The sequence below is a fragment of the Diabrotica virgifera genome, chromosome 6, assembly GCF_917563875.1.
Source record: "Diabrotica virgifera virgifera chromosome 6, PGI_DIABVI_V3a".
In the NCBI taxonomy this organism is placed as follows: Eukaryota; Metazoa; Arthropoda; class Insecta; order Coleoptera; family Chrysomelidae; genus Diabrotica; species Diabrotica virgifera.
The window spans coordinates 255,510,290-255,529,519 of record NC_065448.1 but is presented as its reverse complement, the minus strand read 5'-3'; the positions used below and the strand labels follow the sequence as shown (position 1 = coordinate 255,529,519).

Below are 19,230 nucleotides of genomic sequence, written 5' to 3'. Positions count from 1 at the left end.
ACTATGCAACCTTGCCTGACCCCTCTCGTACTTATATGATCCTATTTTTTACTTTAAGTTTAATGGCGTCGAAAATAATAAATTCAATGCGGGTATTTAAAGTCGCGAGGGTTAACTTTTTATTAAAATATTTTTATTATTTACATTCACATTTATAATAAGTTTATTTTGTTTATTAATTACTATGTCTATTATCCAAGTAAAATAAATAATATTTTGTGTTAATTAACTATTTAAAGTTGTATTCTTCCCGCTATAGGACCACTAACGGCAATGGCCGCCATTGGCGAAGAAAAAAGAACAAATTAATTTAAATACTGCTAAAGCCGGACGCAAACGACTCGTGTACTTGGCGAATAATCGTTACTTGCGTTACTTACTATGTCTTTTGGGAGGGTTACTAGTACAATTCTTTGTCAATTAATAGTAGTATTAACATTATTATTATTAGTGTTTGACAAATAGTACAATAATTGTACTAGTAACCCACAGCATTGACAGTATACACAAGTGACGATTATTCGCCAAGTACACGAGTCGTCTGAGTCCTGCTTAATAGTGATACGAGTGCAACACATCGAACGTATCTATGAATGACGTGGGTGCTCCAAATTGTCATCATGGCCACTTGTCTTCCTTCTTATCTGTCACTGTCATTACAAATCCCCAAAAAATCCAAAGTTCTTAAAAATATTCTACTGAACTAATTTCATTAAGTTTTTTACTGACTCACGTGTTATTATACTTTTAAAAGTCTAAACCGTCATATATTATCATTGTGACATGATATTAGCGTAAAGTTTACTTTAATATAATTACAATGAGTGCAGCTCAGAAAGAGGTTAATGGGGCTCCTCCTGGTGAGATAACAGCAAGCAATGAAGAACCTGGTGTTGCAGTGAGTATATTTTACAAATCCAGTATTGTAGTCGTGTAGTTTTAACACATACACTTAAACCACTTTTTAGTAAAAGCATTATAACTAGAATTATCATTTACAATAGATATGTACCTAATACCAGATCTTTAAACTATTTAAGCACGTGCATATAATTATTGCTATAAAAATAAGTCATATTTAAATTATATATCCGTATATAAAATTTAAATTTTTGATAAAGATTCTATTTTAAAATGTCTGAAGGTGTGATATTGCCCTTGAACTAGTTGTTGAGCTATTGCTGAGAATGATGTAAATTATAAAATTATTGTCCAAAATTGATTTCATACAAGTACTTATGACCCGCTCAGAAGAAAACTGGTAGTACTACATATAATTTAACTTTTGGTAAATAAAAGATTTTGGATGTCTCTTCGTTTCTCTGCTTGTACTTTTCCTAGACATAGTTCCGTTGCTTCTGTCTCGCTATTCACCCCTTTCTTTTGTGGTCAGGTAATGAAGTCTTTTATTTACCTCTGCCACAAATCTGTTTGCCGTTTTTTCTTCTTTAAGGTACTAGTACACTTTAGAAGACCCAAAATAAGCATGTTTCAAGAGTTTTTTTCTCAGAACCTTTATTAGAAATGAACATAAAACTTTTTACATATTAATATCTAACTCGTAGAGAATATAAAAAATATATCTTTTTGAAGATATTCTTCTTTAGCGGCGAATCAATTGAGGGTAAAATTTGATTGATCCGCGTGCATGCGCACGCCGAAAAAATTGATTTGTATAATTTATTGTTTAAAAAGTTTTTTAAATAAATGTAGGAATAACTCCGAAATTATGGCCTTTAGGTATAGGGAATATAACATGGAAAATAATCAGTATTTCTTAAGGACCTCTGGGAAGCTAAAAATTTGCATGAGGGCATAATTTTATATCCTTTATCGAAAACATAAGTAGCGGGGCTGATCGGTGCGGGGGCATTTTTGGCCATCTTATCCCGCTATAGCCTTTATATGAATTTAATAAAATTATTAGTTTGATTTTTGTCGAAATAAAATACAACAAAATATAGAGTAAGAAAACGATATATGAGATGAAGATTTGTAGAAAGTTTATTCGTAATCAGATTATGTAAATTAAAGCATTGCCTACTAATAGGTAACTACATTATTTTGTTTACATTTTCCAAATAGATAGGTATTGAAACTATTAGGTATTTCCAGCTGAAACATTTAGAATTACGTACCTGCGGCTTTTCAAAACTATTTAAAAAGTCACTATAATTATAAATTTGATTTTATTTCTGTCCACACATCAATAAAAACTAATATTATACAATATTTTTGTTTACCGATAACCTCCATATTGAACAATTATTGACAGATCATTTCAAAATTTCAACACCCAATCAGAGCCCGTATAACAACTAATACCATACTGTCGGTGTGCGCATGCGCGCGGATCAATCAAATTTTATCCTCAATCGATTCGCTGCTAAAGAAGAATATCTTCAAAAATATATATTTTTTGTACTCTCAAGAGTTAGATATTAATATGTAAAAAGTTTTATGTTCATTTTTAATAAAGGTTCTGAGAAAATTAAAAAAAAAAATGATTATTTTTAGTCTTCTAAAGTGTACTAGTACCTTAAGTAATTTTATGTGGTATGTTAATCTTTCTTCTGCTACTCTTGGGTTTCTTGGCAACTGTTGTTTAAGTTTGGCTATCGTTAGAATATGATATCCTAGTACCTGATATCTGACTCTCTGTCACAGTATGTCCTAGCACTTCCTCTTCCACACATACCACAACTTTGCTGTAGGGCTGCCCACCACTTATTGACTGCATCTTTTTCTCCAGCATTCTACTCTTAAGCACTCTTCTTCCCAATTTCTTATCCTTTATCTTCCACCACTTTACTTTTTCTTATCCTACTTGCTTTTCTTTCTGACTCATCTTTATGTCCAAGGGAATAGGCGCAAACTTTCGGCTCCAATGCTATTTAAATGGGATTCATTTTTTTTAAACCTGAAAAAACTAAAAAGTATTTTTGAAAAATTATTAAATATTTTATAGAGATTTTCATGCGATGAACATCCTAAAAGTTACAAGTTTTCTTTTGCAATTTAATTGGGATAATTTGTTTAAAAATAAGTCTCTTGATGATATGATCAGTATTTTTTACAATATTATATACTTAACAATTGATCTTTATGTTCCTGTTAAAAAGTATTCAACAAAGAAATTTCCGGTGTGGTTTTTTCCATATCTCAAAGTTACAATTATTCAGAAAAAGAAAGTTCACAAAGAATATCTGAGAACTAAGCGAGGCCGCAGACTGCAGACTTTTTAGTCGCCCGATAGTTTAGTTAGGTTCTTAATCAGTACAGAGAGGTATGCAGGTGCGCACATTACACCGATTCAGTCTCGGCCGACAACTAACGCTAGGAGATAGGAACAGCCCAACCCGACTAAACTATTGGCCGACTAAAAAGTCTGAAGTCTGCGGCTTCGCTAAATCCCCCACTCTCTTTAATGAGTTTTCTGCATCAAGGGCTCAATGTAAACGCTTAAAACAACAATGAAATCGTGATTACATTGCATTAACTGAATCATCTATCAGGGATAATATTAGAAATTTTTGGATTTTTGGTAGTAATAAAAATAGCAAATCTAATATACCATCAGTTGTACACTATAATAATATCACTGGTTCTAGTGGTACAGAATGTGTTATTTTGTTTGCTGAATACTTTTCAAAAACTTATAGTGATAGAGATTGTGTTTTGCAGGATAATATTTTAGATTCTGGTGACATCAACTTATCACAATTTACTATATCTCAATTTGGCATTTCTATTTCGTCTATATATGAAAAACTTTCCATTTTGGATAGCAACAAGAGGCCAGGTCCAGATGGTCTTCCACCTTCTTTTCTTAAACACTTACGCTTTTTACTTTCTAGACCTCTTTTTCACATTTTTAACCTGTCGAGCCTACTGGAAAACTAGCTTTATTACCCTAATACTAAAATCTTAAGATAAGTCTCAAGTGAACAATTATCGTCCGATCAGCATTCTGAGTTGTATTCCCGTTTTTGAGAGTCTTGTTTGTGACTATTTGTCAGCAGTTTAAAAGGCTGTTTTATTGACCAGCAATTTGGATTTCTCTCTAGCCGCTCCACTGAACTTAATTTATTGACATTTACCGACTTCCTTGTGGAATCTCGTGAAGGTGGCTTCCAGGTTCATTCTGTATACACAAATTTTAAGTTAGGAGGTCTGGGTATCCAGGGTGAACTTTTAGAATGGTTGTTATCCTACCTATCTGAAAGAATACAAATAGTATGTGTTCAAGGTTTTCAATCGTTTGAAATTAACGTACTTTCGGGAGTGCCACAAGGGTCACATCTGGGACCCCTTCTATTCAATATCTATGTTAATGATATTGCCTCCTGTTTTCACTTTGCTTTTTTCCTAATGTTTGCTGACGATTTAAAATTATATTTGAAAATCGAGAATGATGGTGACTATCAAAAATTACAATCTGACTTGGATCGGTTGAGCTATTCTGCCGTGCTAAGCCCAAAGGCGGTAACTGATTTTTTATCGAAAATGACATTTTTGTATTTCTAGGTAGGTTTCATTATATTATAATGCTTCTACAACTCCAAAGACTTTGTAAATATATTTTAGATACCCATTATAATAGTTCTACAACTCTAAGGACTTGGTAAAAATATTCTAAATACCTATAATCTACGTAGAAATACAACAATCTCATTTTCAATAAAAAATCAGTTACCGCCTTTGGGCTTAGCACGGCAGTATTGGTATGATAGCAACGGAATGGAACTTAATGTTAAAAAGTGTCACTTAATGGTTTTTGGTCGAAATAGAACTCCTACAAATCATATCTATACTATTAAGGATTGTCCTTTAGACTGTGTATCCTAGGTGTAAAAGACCTAGGTGTTGTGATCAATTCCAGCTTATCCTACATCCTCCATATCTCATCTATTGTCTCAAAATCACTTCAACTTTTAGGGTTTATCAAACGTTGTGCTAAAGACTTTCTAAATACCCCATCCATAAAATTATTTTATTGTTCACTTGTGAGACCTCACCTAGATTACTGTTCATGTGTTTGGTCTCCACACTATAACACCCATGGCAACGGCAACACATTATTTAGCATTATTTTTAAGAATAAACATCTATATGAAAATAATAATCGATCTGGACGATTTGCTAGCAATTTAGCTTTGATTACACCTAGAAGCACACTAGTCAAAGACTCATTTATTTTTAACGGCATCAAAATTTTTAATAAACTACCTAGTGAAATAAAAAATTTGGAAACTATTAGAAAGTTTAGAAATTCATTAAATAGACTGCTCGCTAAGAGGGCCTATTATGATCTGACAGAATTTTTTGAGGACCATTGGAGCTGATGTATTTGTGATCTTGTGTATATTTTTTTTTTGTTTGTTATTATTGTTTGTGATTTAGTTTTACAGCTTGTAGTTTGTTTGTTTTTTATTTTTGACAATACTACATATTTTGTAGTTGTTATATAATGTAAATGTGTTATGTGTTATATTTTATATTTAGTCATATTTTAATTTAATTTATTTATTTAAAACTCTTAAACAGTGTTTGTCAACAAGATTTTTTCTTAGACAATAAACATATATTCTCTCTCTCTCTCTCTCTCTCTCTCTCTCATGTTCAATCTATTGAGAGAGTTCAGCACAAGTTCTTAAGATTTGTTGCATTTAAACAAAACCAGAGGGTTGATGAAATTATCTATTCTAATATGGAAAAGTCTCTCAACATAACCTCTCTCCAAATCCGACACATGCATAAGGATCTCACTCTCACAATGTTTTATAGCATACTACACTCCAATAATTTTGGTCCTTAACTATTGGAGAAAATTAGCCTCCATGTTTCCAGTAGACAAACAAGGCTAAATCAACCCTTTTACGTTAGACCCCATCGCACAAACTATGGACACAACTCCTTCATGTCTAGAACACCTAGGTTTGCTAACCAATATTCGGAAAGTTTAGATTGTTATAGTTTTCCAAAAGATTTTAAAGCTCAGCTTAAAAACTATGTGATAACATAATGTCCTTGTGTTCTGTACATTTTTTGTTAATGTTTGTTATTTAATGTTCCTAGTTGTATGATTAAAATTTTTAAATTTACTGTAGATTAGGTTAAAAATATCCTGTGATTAATGTTTATACTGTATTTTAATTGGGTGATTGACCGTTGATAAATAAAATAAAAAATAAATAATAATTTAAACGCAGAACAAAGATTATGTTATTACCGAGGGCCGAAAGTCCCTGAAAACTTCTATAATGTTTAACTAGTTTTGATGGGAAATAAGCCACAATTTTACTAAAAAAATGATTTTATTAACTTTCGACGCCCAAATCAGTGTCGTTGTCAAAATACAAAAAATATTAATGAATTAAACAAAAATGTTGTTGCTGAGTAAAAAAATTCTTCTAATAATTTATTTAATCTGACTCATTTATATCGGCAATTCAGACATATATTATACATTTTAATGTAGAAGACTTTAAAATAATATTGCCAATATTTATGAGTTGCATGTGGTTGTCTTTTTAAAGACAGATCACATGTTATGATTTTATTGTGACGGATATTCTTAAGTTGGTGTTGATTTCATGTAATCGAATGAACTATCTTTCAATAAAGTCGTCCCAGGAACGCAACTCATAAAAATTGGCAGTAACATTTTAAAGTCTTCTACATTAAAATGTATAATATATGTCTGAATTGCCGATATACATAAATGGGTTAGATTAAATAAATTATTACAAGAATTTGTTACTAAGCAACAACATTTTTGTTTAATCGTTGATTGAAATATTAATACTGGAATATTAATATTTTTCTGTATTAATATTTCAATCAACGGTTTAATTCATTAATATTTTTTTGTATTTTGACAACAACACCCGATTTGGGCGTCGAAACGTTAATGAAATCATTTTTTTAGTAAAATTGTAGCTTATTTCCCATCAAAACATTCAGAACAACATTCTATAATGTTTATTTTGATACCGCCTGATTTCATAATAAAGTTAAAGGAGACTTTAAATTAAAGGAGGCTTTAATCAATACATAATCAATAGGGAACTTGCACTAAAAAATTTTTTTGCATAAAATTGTTAATTTATGTTTTAAAATGTTATTCAAAATATTACATCTTAACAATGAATAGTGTACGTACAACATCTGATCAAAGTTTCGCGCCTAAAATTTCCGTTTCAAACAACTTCAAAAGCGAGAGCTGGGGTCTGACGTCATAGGCAACTCGTATCGTTTGCCCGTTCTCGGTGGGCTATTGCATTTAATGCAATTTGCCCATAGATAAATAATATAGTTGAAATGTCTTGTTTTACTCGGTTGCAAAAATGAGTTATTCTGTGACAGGCAAAATATTAACATTTTATCTCTGTTGACATGTATCAAAAAGTTCTTTTTTATGAAATTACTTTTGTCGTTTCTTGTGTTGAAGAACAAAGAAGAAACAAGTAACTTAAAAATAAACAAAACTTTTAGTAATAAAAGTAAGAGTAACTAAAAAGTATTGGTGCTACTATAGTATGCGGTCTACAGTCGGGTTTCTACTATAGCTTGCGGTCTACCGAGGGATGCGGTGTAAGTATAAGCTGAGATGATAAAGATATTAACTTGTAAAATTACAATAATGGTTCTTCTTATTTATGCGTATTATTAACTTTGTAAAGAAGGATTTTGTTGCCTATGTACACGTTCTATCGGTACGTCTGCTAATCACCATAATATTTCCTCACAAGGCTTTGAACACAATATTGAAAGGCTCCAGTAGGTACTAATAAACATTACAATAAAATATAATCTTTATTATAATGCAAATTACACCGTAATCTTTTCCAGGATATACGAAATCCTTCGATTAGAGGTAGGTAGATCAAACCCACGGGGTAAACCCTATACTATAATATAATGGTACCAAACTATTGTTATAAACGGTTTAAACATACTTATTAATAACACTCTTACTTATTTGCCTTGACACCTCGCATTTCTCCAATAGAATAGCTTTCACTACTTTTTATAAAAGTTGCCACGATGAAGACATCAACAGTAGGTAAGTTAGTCAGATTGACCTTTTGAAAAACCCTCGTCCGTCATATTATGCGTTTTAAACTCTTTACAAAGTAGCACTCAACTTTATCAATTTCAGTTTAAAACTAAGCTGATTGGGGAACTACTTATTACAATATATAAGATGAACATAAATAATACCTAGGAATTTTCCATTAAAGACGATTAAAATGTAATATACCCGTGATACCTACCCTAATCGCGTTGTTTCCGACTAGCTAGCCCGGTTGACGGTGGCATGACGGTGGCCCGTGACGTCAAACCAATAGAAGGACGTTCAAGAGCCTTCTAAGATATTTGAATTTTATAGCATTTTCAAAACGTCGTAATTAGCGTACGGGTTAAAAATATTTGTTTTTTTCGCATGCAAGCGTTTTAAGATCATGTTACCTTATGTTTTTTAATATCATTTTAATATTTAAAAATGTAGGCAAGCTCCCTATTATTTAAAGTCTCCTTTAATTTAAAATCTCCATTAACTTTATTATGAAATCGGGATTAAGTTACAGGGGTGAAAAACTAAGAAAATTGAATGTGATTTTTAATTTCAAATATCTCATTCAAGAGAACCTTTTTATTTATTCTAAAATCTATTTCTCGGCTCTCGGTAATAATTTAGTCATTCTGTTTTTAACTTTTCAAAAATATTTATTAGTTTTTATGTCCGTGGTAATATTTTCCAAATCAAACATTAGCTATCTTTGTAATACAACGCACTCAGTCGAACAGAATGTGCTTACAAGACAGTGACAATTTTACATATTTGACACCGCTTCAGGAATATTTTGAGTTGTTTATTAAATAATATTGATAGTGTATATTTGATAAATAATTGATTTAAGACGTGAAATTAATAAAACGTTATTTATTGTTTATTATTTTATGGAAGATCTCCAGCAGAGAATACACTCACCAGGATATATCCTGTGATCCAAGTATTTTGTTTTTAAAGATGTTCAAAATTTATCTAAGCATTCCATACATACTAACAATAATTATTAAAAAAATCACTTTATCACTTTTCCTCTTTTCTCAATTAAGTATTCGTTTTTATTGCATAGTATATAAATTATTGTAATCACTGAATACATAGTCAGTGAATAAATTATCATATTAATTAACTGAATTAATAATTTAAGCGATTATACAAGTAACAGTTATCCAAGAACATTCAAAAGTCATCTCTAATTTAATGGTGACAATGTCATTGTCATATGTACCTACATATCCATACCATTGAGAATTTTACTATACGTAATTTGTCGTGTAAAGAAAGATAAAATAGAGATAGCCATAAAATATTTGCGCTTGCTGTCTGAACTTATTTGACACCTAAATCTATTAACCGTCAAATATTGATTCAAAGAAAATTTATTTTTCTGATTTTAGTTTTTTGTCGTTTCAGCAAAATGATGCTGCCCAACAAAGAGCTCCAACAAAAATGGAATCATTTCTGGCTGTAGTTAAATCTCTCATAATAAGAGCAATGATCATGTATTTTATATTCTCATTCTTTAGAAGTCCACAACCCCAAAAGCCAACAAATGATCAAGGAGTAAAATTGCCACAAACCGCAGCCAGAAACATATTCCCAGATGGCACAATAATGAATCTATATATTTATTTATCAGAAAATGAAACAATGGATAATTATAGTCCTTCCAATGTGTTCTGGTACAAAGAAGGGCTTAAATACGGAGACTGGACATCAGGAAAAGATAAAGATGGGTCTTATACAATAGAAAAAGATGTCCCAATCACTGCACATATGAAGAATAATGGTTCCTTATTTATACATGCATATCTAGTCAGGTCCGGATACAGTCCTGATCCTGAAGCTAAGAACTTTGCAAAAAATCAAATGTCATCAGTCATGAAGCAATTAAATAGGTAAGTTGCAATGTATTGTATTTATGTATGACATATATTTGCTGTGTATACAGTGATGAGCACCCTAATAACCGACAAAATAGCACAAAAGATGGAAAACGTATTAAGTTGTGTGATAAAAAGCAATGAAACTAGTCGAGCTGGGAAATTTAGCGATATCAACCTATTAATTTACATTATATTGATTGTTTCCCACCTTTACACGTATCAGAGGAGAATGTCAACTAAAACTGTCAACGTGACAGTGGTAGTTGCCAAACTCGTGCGATATGTTTAAAGGTGGGAAACAATCAATATAATGTAAATTAATAGGTTAATATCACTAAATTTCCCAGCTCGACTAGTTTCATTTCTTTTTATCTCACAACTTAATACGTTTTCCATCTTTTGTGCTATTTTGCCGGTTATTAGCGCGCTCATCACTGTATATCAAATAAAGATCACAAATAAATTTGACATGTAAGTGTCAAAATATATCTAAATATCCAATTAGTTAAGGTATTATTTTTTGCATCTGGTTTATCTAGCGTTGGAAAATTCTCGTGAATGAAAAATCGGAGAATATTCTCGATATGGAGAATTTTCTGAGAATGAACCCTATAACGTGCTTTGGGATATTTTAAAGATGAAATAGGGTATTAAAAATCATGAAATTTGTACAAAATTATGAGACGAAACAACAGTGTTCTTTCTATATAAAAAAATACAAAACCAACAGGAAACACAAAATTTATTTGATAAAAAATGAAATTTTCTTCTTAATAGCAAATAATGGATGTGGTGATCTAATCTAAAAAAGATGCGGCTTCAGATTCATAATCTATTTCTATCATTAGCTATTAGCTCATCCTGGTCATCTACATTCTGCATTTCAATGTACTGATGAGAAGTTGTGGGATTTTGTTTTTCACGAGTCGCCAGCTCAGTCATAGATTGGTCTACGTCTAACAATTTTAAATGTGAGCAATAAGTTACCTTATCAGTCCGTTCAGCAGTAAGCTGGTTCTTTTAGAGGGATGGATAAAACCCTAGTACTGAAACTTCTTTCAGTCGCTGCACTGGATGAAGGCATGCTTAATAATATATCAATTGCTATTTTAGTTAATTTTGTTCCGAAACGGTGTTCATAAGCGGAACGGCAAGTAGGTATTTGGGCTTCAAGAATAATAATGTTTTGATGCAGAAAATATTAGATGAATTGGCCAAAACAATATACCTACATACTTTCATATTTTTTAAATTATAATAATTTGACCGATATCTAGTTTTTATTTTTGTTTCGGCTTTTGTAAATATAGAAAATTCTTGCCGAAAATTTTCTGGCCGAGAATATGCTCTTGAGAATATTTGAAAGAATTCTCTTCTTACATCACTAGGTTTATCAGAAAATCACTTTTATAATTGTCATCAATTAAATGAACTCATCAGCAAATTTAAAGGAACACAGGTAATTTTATAGTTCTTGGTTTTGTAGAAAATTTTAAAATTAATTTTTACAAAATGATATTAAAAGTGAATGTATGTAACTCTTTTGCGTAATTTAGAGTCATCCAGCCTTCTGCATCCAAAGTTGAACATAGCCCTCCCCTAGTATCTTTAAGTTTTGTTGGTATTGGCCTTCTTACAACCAATAAGTTAGAATAGAAGGAGGGAAAACATTTAATGTTTTCTGCATAAATCCTAGACTGAGACAGGGAGATCAGCTGTTCCCATTGTTGTTTAACCTTGACATAGAATATGTCATGTGAAAATTTTTTTCTGAAAACCAGACTAGACCTAAAATGACGTAGATGCAATAGCACAATGAACATGAGAAGTTAAGGACAGAAACAGATCTATCTTTGCAACGCAACATCCTGTATTTCAATAACGACAAAATTTATCACTCATATTTATAACAATATTTCAGCTTATTTTGGAAACACCCTATACATTGAACATGCCATGGTATTTCATTGTTATGTTAATTTGAATATGAAATAGTTTTATAATATAGAGTTATAGAATACAATATATAATTTTTATAGATTTACAAACCATTGTTTCGCTAATAATTAGTAAACACTGCTTATGAGTTTGTCCTTTTCTACTGTTTAAATAATGATAATGGAAGTTCTTCAAACACTCACTGTCTAAGTAGATTAACTAATCGCCACTATATTTTAAAATAAATGAAGATGTACTGTATTGAGAAACGCAATAGTTATTTTATAGAAAAGCAAAAAGTCTCAGATAAAAAATTCACTATTAAAATAAAAATTAAAAAAATAGTAAATATTTATTTAAATCTGAAAACTTTTCTTGTTGGAACTTCTTTCTGGTATATCTTTAATTTTTGGCTTTACAATTTATAATAACAAGAGACGACGTATAAAGAAATCGAAAAGGACTCTACAATATGCAGTCACATTCCGCTTTCACTCACCTAGGGAAAGGTCCGAAAGAAAGTTCCTAGTACTCAAAACTGAGTGAAGATAAAAATGAAAAAGACAATTTGTTTCCTTTCGATTCAGAGGCGATGGACAATCTCTGAACAGCTGTTTCTGTCTTACGACTTCCTCAGTACACGCCGCTTTATTAGGTCTGCCGTAAATTTTGGCGAATGTTCTGTAATGAACTGTTTCGCCTGTCTTTGTCTGGTGAATTCCTCCACCATTCCAAAGATTTGTGAGCAACCCACTTTCTTGCAGCTTTTTTTGTTACTGCCTTTGCAACGCCGCAGAAGAGTTCCGGTCCAACGAATTGCATTGATGAGCCTTGTTTGGCCATTTCATCTGCTTTTTCATTGCTCTTATGACCCTCGTGTCCCGGTATTCAGGCTAGAGTAACTTTGCTACGGTCTCCTAGTTTATTTAGGACACACACAATCCCATACTAGCGTAGAATTGACCTCTACAGAATTGAGTGCCTTAATAAGCGCTGCCTGATTATCTGTGAAGATGGCAACTGAACGTAACATTCTTTCCTGGCTTTTTATTTTCCAATGCAGTGATATATTGCCGTTATTTCCGCCTGTAAAACTGTGACATCCTTTGATAGACTTACCGGGAAATGTATCCCTTGATTTGTCCCTACTATGCTGGTTCCCGCACCTTCCTATTTTTTTCAAGCCATCAGTGTACCTGGTAACAGCAGCTTGTATGGGTACACCTTCCTTCCAGTTTTCCTGTTTGGTATATTGCCCAGAGGTAGAAGTTACAAACATTTTACATCTATTTTGGGGTGGCAAAATTGACATTCCTCAAAAAAATTCAGTTTTTTTGTAAGATTTGGAGGTTAATTGGTATTTTTGTCTCTGGTGACTAAACTATTTTTATAAAAAGGTAATAAACTATACTTAGTCGAGGAAATGAAGCATTTTGGCTCGCAATTTTTTCGTCCAGCATGGATTTACTTGAAATTTTCACAGAAGGTAGGGAATAGTCCAAGGATCATTTTCTATATCAAGCTGCTATACGCTAAAACCTTGGGGGTGGTTGACACCCCATCTCGGGGGCGGGAATTTTTTATTACATTTTAACCATGTAAATCGATGTAAAGAGTATTTCTAAGAAAAAAATGTTTTTTACATTTTCTTCTTAAAACTAATATTTTTCGAGTTATTCGCGTTTGAAAGTAACAGTTTTTCGATGAAAAAATTGACTTTTTTAGAGAGTTTTTTGAGAATACCTCGAAAAATATGCATTTAATAAAAAAAACTGTAGATATCAAAATTGTATCTTTTAGTAACACAAACTAAATTCTTTTTCTGTAATATCTTTAAGACCAATACAAACCGAGATACGGCATGTTAAAAGTTAGCTTTTTTCGTCAAATGCATAATTTGAAATATTCAAAGTAAAATAACGGAAAAACTTTGCATTTTTCGAGGAAAACTTAAATAATCTTTTTTTAAGTATACAGTTAGGCCTTTCAAAAAATAATAATAAAATGTTTGTAGCCTGAAAATTAAGCGACTTATGATCAAAAAAAAGGTCGGTACCTGCTTTTCTCTATGAAAAAATCAGTGAATACAACCCCCTAACTACCCTCCTAATTAAAAATAGGTCTTGACCTTTCTGTAATTCCTTTTTATATTTGTATTATCAATACATCCAAGAAGTTTGAGCTATTTAAAAGGCCTAATTTTTAGAAAAATTGGAGTTTAAAAAAAATTAATTTTTTGGAATTTTCCATATTTCACCTTTTACTTCAAAATATCTCCGAAAACACTGGAGATACGAAAAAAACGATGAACTGCTAAATTGTAGCTTTTTAATAACTAAAATTCTCTTGTACATAGATTTTTATTACACTGAACAATTAGCGAGATATAGCCGTTTAAAACCTCTATTTACGAGCAAACACCCCCTTATTCGACCCTTTAAACCCACCCTAATTAAAAACTAAGGGATCTTACGGAATTTAGTTTACACAGTCTTATAACTCTTCAAAAATCCTACAGTCATTTTTGAAAAAACTCTATCGTCAAAATGAAGGAGCTATGTTTATAAAACGATTTTTTTTTTCGAAAAATTCAATGGATAGTTTTTAATGTACGTATAATACCACAGAACCGGTTCGTATACTGAAACATTTCTAAAAAACTATTTGTATTTGTACATATCTGTAAATTCGTATTGTTGTGTAAATAAATGTTTTTGTAATTCTTTAATTCTACTTTTTTTTCTGTATAGATCTATTAAAAATCTACTTATAAAACCTGTAATGTTATTAAGAGTGGTTTTTAAGGGTTGAAATATAGTTCAGAGAAATAAGGAAAAAAAATATCGTGTTGGTGACACATCCCCCTCCAGGCTGAAACCAAATTTTTCGAGTAATATGGTCATCTATAATAATAACCTATATGTTTCCTGCAGCCGATTTTGATGATATACATAGTTATAAACAAATGAAGATCAAAAAACGGTAAATTTTCGCATTTTTTGTCTCTTACTAAAAAGTTGGGCATTTTAAACAAATTTGAGAGTAATAAACTCATAAACCGTATAAAAAACTTCAATATGGCGTTCGCTGAATATGTCTATCCTTATTGGTTACTTACAAAATTGCCAAATAAATCATAAATTTTGAGTTTTTATAAATATTCATAACTTATGTAAAAATTAACTTAGATCCTTCTTATTAAATGGAATACTGAGACTTATGGTGCTTAAATTACACCCTAAATTCCAAAGCAATTGGTCAAATAGTTTAAAAGTTATTTAATTTGTTTATCCAAAATTAATTTTTTTTGCAACACTGTAAGTCAGAAAATGATGAAGTTACAGTAATATTTTGGATAGTTTATGAAAGAAGAAAATTTACAGTATTAATTTAATTTAAAAAAAATGACAAAAAACAATTATAGATATTGCAAAATAATTTTGCAAAAACATGTGAATTAAAAAAATGGGGGGGGGCTAACTTTGTCCCTAAATGTCCTAGAACAGTTGTTTTTCTTTCTAAATGTGTATAAAAATTCAGTCTTTCTAAATATGAAAAAATAATTTTTCTACGGGTAACGGTTAAAAAGTTATTCTAATTGTTTATAAGTAAGCAAAAAATGGACATGATTTTGCAAAATAATTTTACACTGTTTAAAATTATTTTTTGTCATTTATTTTTAATTAAGGTAATAGTATAAATGTTCTTCTTTCATAAACTGTCCGAAGTATTATTGTAACCTCATAATTTTCTGACTTATAGTGTTGCAAAAAAAATGAATTTGGGAAAAATAAATTAAATAACTTTTAAACTATTTGACCAATTGCTTTGAAATTTAAAATATAATTTAAGTACAAGAAGTCTCGGCATTCCGCGTAATAAGAAGATTCTAAGTTAATTTTTCGTTAAGTTACGAATATTTATAAAAACTCAATATTTATGATTTATTTTGCAATTTTCTAAGCAACCAATAAGGTTGGACATATTCAGCGAATGCCATATTGAAGTTTTTTATACGATTTATGAGTTTCTTACTCTCAAATTTGTTTAAAGTGCTTAACTTTTTGGTAATGGACGAAAAAAGCGATAATTTACCGTTTTTCGATCTTCATTTGTTTTTAACTATGTATATCATCAACATCGGCTGCAGGAAACATATAGGTTAATAATATAGATGTCCATACTACTCAAAAAATTTGGTTTCGGCCTGGAGGGGGATGTGTCACGAGAAAAACCTTATTTCTCTGGACTAATATTATGATATTATATCCTAAAGCATAAATCAATCATTTAATCAATCAAAACCAAATTTTACCCATATTAAAGTTTACAATGTTTCTATATAATTTTTGACAATAAGGGGTAGTTTACACCCCTAAAAATAATTAACGCCCTTAAGCATGATATAGAATATGAAGTACAGGGTGAGATGATCCTAATCCCAAATTTTTGTGTAAATCGATGCAAGCCGAAATTATTCTTTTGGGATAAGTAAATTTTTTACATATTGCTCCAACAAGGGTGGTTTTAAGGGTTGAAATATTATGATAGTATATCTTAAAGCATAAAACAATCATTATGTAACTAATAAGAACCAAATGTTGACAATATTAAAGTTTAAAATGTTTTATATTTTTTTTACAATTAGGGGTGGTTTTCACCCTTAAAAAACCAAAAGCGTACAACGGCTCAATATAGAAAATGAACTAGAGGGTGAAATGAGCCTAATCCCAAATTTTTGTACAAATCGATCTGGGACGAAAAAATTGCGAGGTTTTGCCATTTTTTCAGCTTCATTTCCTTGACTAACTACACTTAAAATATTTGCGTGTTTCTCTTTACTTAATAATCCTACGTGACGCGGTTCATAAGTTTTATTAAATAAGGAAAAACTTTTTCATTGTAAAATTTAAAAATTTGAAATATATGATTGTGTTATTTTTCAGATATAAGAAGCTCAAAGCAAGTGGTACAAAAAATCTCTTGACCGGCGAAACTGAAAAGGAAATAGTCGAAGATGGAAAAATAATATCCCACTGGCATCCAAACTTTACATTGAATCTGGTGACTGATCAAACTTTGTGGAATTACGGTGGAGTGCCAGTCCCTCTAGATCAGTTTATTCGATTCACAGATGATGGAAAGCAATATAAACCAGTGTTATTTGCAAACGACTTTTGGAACATGGCTCGTGATTATAAACCTTTAAACGAGACTTATTCACTTCAAATTACATTCCAGCCACTGAGCTTGTTCAAATGGCAGCTGTACGCCGCACAACACATGAGACAGAGTTGGAATGTCTGGGGCGATGAACAGACACAGTCCGACGAAGAACAAGATACGCTTAAAGAAACCTTGATGGATACTAACCCTTATCTTTTGGGTATCACTATCGCGGTATCAATAGTTCACTCTGTTTTCGAACTTCTTGCTTTTAAGAATGATATTCAATTTTGGAACAACAGAAATTCTCTGGAAGGTTTGTCTGTTAGGTCCGTTTTCTTTGGAGTATTTCAATCTCTAGTTGTTTTGTTGTACGTTTTAGACAACGAAACAAACACGTTGATACGAGTTTCTTGTTTAGTAGGTTTGGGTATAGAATTTTGGAAGATATGGAAAGTAGTAGATATAAAATTCGAAAATGGTAGATTAACGTTTAAAGATAAGAGTTCTTATGTTCAGTCTAGTACAAAAGTATATGATAAGCTAGCATTTAAATACCTATCGTGGGTTTGTTTCCCATTGTTCGCGTGCTACAGTGGGTACGCACTTATTTATCTCGAACATAAAGGTTGGTACTCTTTCGTGTTAGATCTTCTCTATGGATACTTGTTAACGTTTGGTTTTATAATGATGACTCCCCAATTGTTCATAAATTATAAACTGAAATCCGTAGCCCATTTGCCATGGAGAATGTTAACTTACAAGTTTTTGAATACTTTTATAGATGATATGTTTGCGTTCGTTATTAAGATGCCAACTATGTACAGGATCGGTTGTTTCAGAGACGATATTATATTCTTGATATATCTATATCAAAGATACATTTATCCTGTAGATAAGACTCGTGTAAATGAGTACGGCTATAAGGCAGAACAAGACGAAAACCAAAAGAGTATTACCGAGAATGCAGACCAAAGTGTGAGTGAAGCAAAGAAAGATAAATAGGTTGTTTGTGTAAAGTAGCGCGTACCTACTTGTCTTCTTATTTTAGGCTTAAAAGAACTGTTGTTTAAATTAATTGTATCTAATGCAAATATTTAAAATAAATGTGATAAACAGTTTCCTCTTATCTTTTACTGTTATGTATTTACCTTTCTAAATTTGTTTATACCTGTTAATCATCTCATAAAAGCATTAAATAATTTCAATCCATAAATATTGTGACTAACAGGAGCTGTTTTATAAATGAATCATTCAATATATTTTAACACGTTCGGGAAAATGAATAAACAATAAAAAAAATCAACGAGGAAAATAAATTTATGTAGCTGGCTGTATAAAATAAACCACAAAAATAGTAAACTATACTTCTCCATTTCTTTCTATCCCCTGTCTCTCCCTGCCAGTCTCTAATTACTGCCCTATGTAAATCTTCCTTTACTTCCTGTAACCATTTTATTCTAGGTCTTCCGCATCTTCTTCTAACTTCGGGTTCCCTTTGTAAAATTGAGTGGATGGTTGTTTCGCTACCTGCTCTCCATGTTGCCCCAACCATTTAATTCTGTACTGTTTATTTTTTTAAATTATATCTACATCTTTCATCTCTTGTTTTATTTCGTTGTTAGTCCTAATCCTGTATTCTGTTTCATACAATCTAACAGGTCCCAGTATAACTCTCATCACTTTTACTTACAATATTTTTAAGTCCTTCTCTCTTTTTGTCATTAGTGTTTCCGCAGCATACAATAATATAGGCCTAATTATTGTATTTTAAATGGTAATTTTTGGACTTCGTTGTAATTATTTTGCTTTTAAGTAATTTGTGTTTGCACGGAAAGCCCCGTTAGCTGTAATAATCTTATCTTCGATTTCAAATCTTCTATCTCCTGTTTTGGAAATCGTTACCCCAAGGTATTTAAATTTTTTCCCCTTCTAGACCAGGGCGCATCTGTAAAAATATTAGTACATTTGGACGTTGAGAGGTGACTCAAATTTTTTTGCGGAAATTGCTTGAAAATAACTCAAATAAATAATAATATTTGAGTTATCCTCCCTCTCAAAAAGGTCCGGAACATTGTTTAAATAATCAAAACGTAAAAAATGAAGAAAAAATTCGATTTTTTTCTTCGTTTTTTGATTATAACTTTAAAAGTATTCATTTTC

At 31.2% G+C, this 19,230-nt stretch overlaps 1 protein-coding gene across 1 annotated transcript; it reads left to right on the top strand.

Moving 5' to 3' along the window:
• The first annotated feature begins 608 nt into the window (after positions 1-608).
• LOC114331542 (putative lipid scramblase CLPTM1) lies at positions 609-18,188 on the top strand. The gene is made up of 3 exons (XM_028281139.1): positions 609-898; positions 9,491-9,975; positions 16,848-18,188. The coding sequence occupies exons 1-3, from the start codon at positions 821-823 to the stop codon at positions 18,070-18,072; spliced, it is 1,788 nt and encodes a 595-aa protein (XP_028136940.1). The 5' UTR covers positions 609-820; the 3' UTR covers positions 18,073-18,188.
• The last annotated feature ends 1,042 nt before the right edge of the window (positions 18,189-19,230 follow it).

Bases quoted from the DNA above. Each gene is read 5' to 3' on its own strand.
- LOC114331542 (XM_028281139.1), top strand. From the start codon at position 821: ATGAGTGCAGCTCAGAAAGAGGTTAATGGGGCTCCTCCTGGTGAGATA. The intron at 899-9,490 runs GTGAGTATATTT...TTGTCGTTTCAG, and splicing joins ATGAAGAACCTGGTGTTGCA to CAAAATGATGCTGCCCAACA. The intron at 9,976-16,847 runs GTAAGTTGCAAT...GTTATTTTTCAG, and splicing joins GTCATGAAGCAATTAAATAG to ATATAAGAAGCTCAAAGCAA.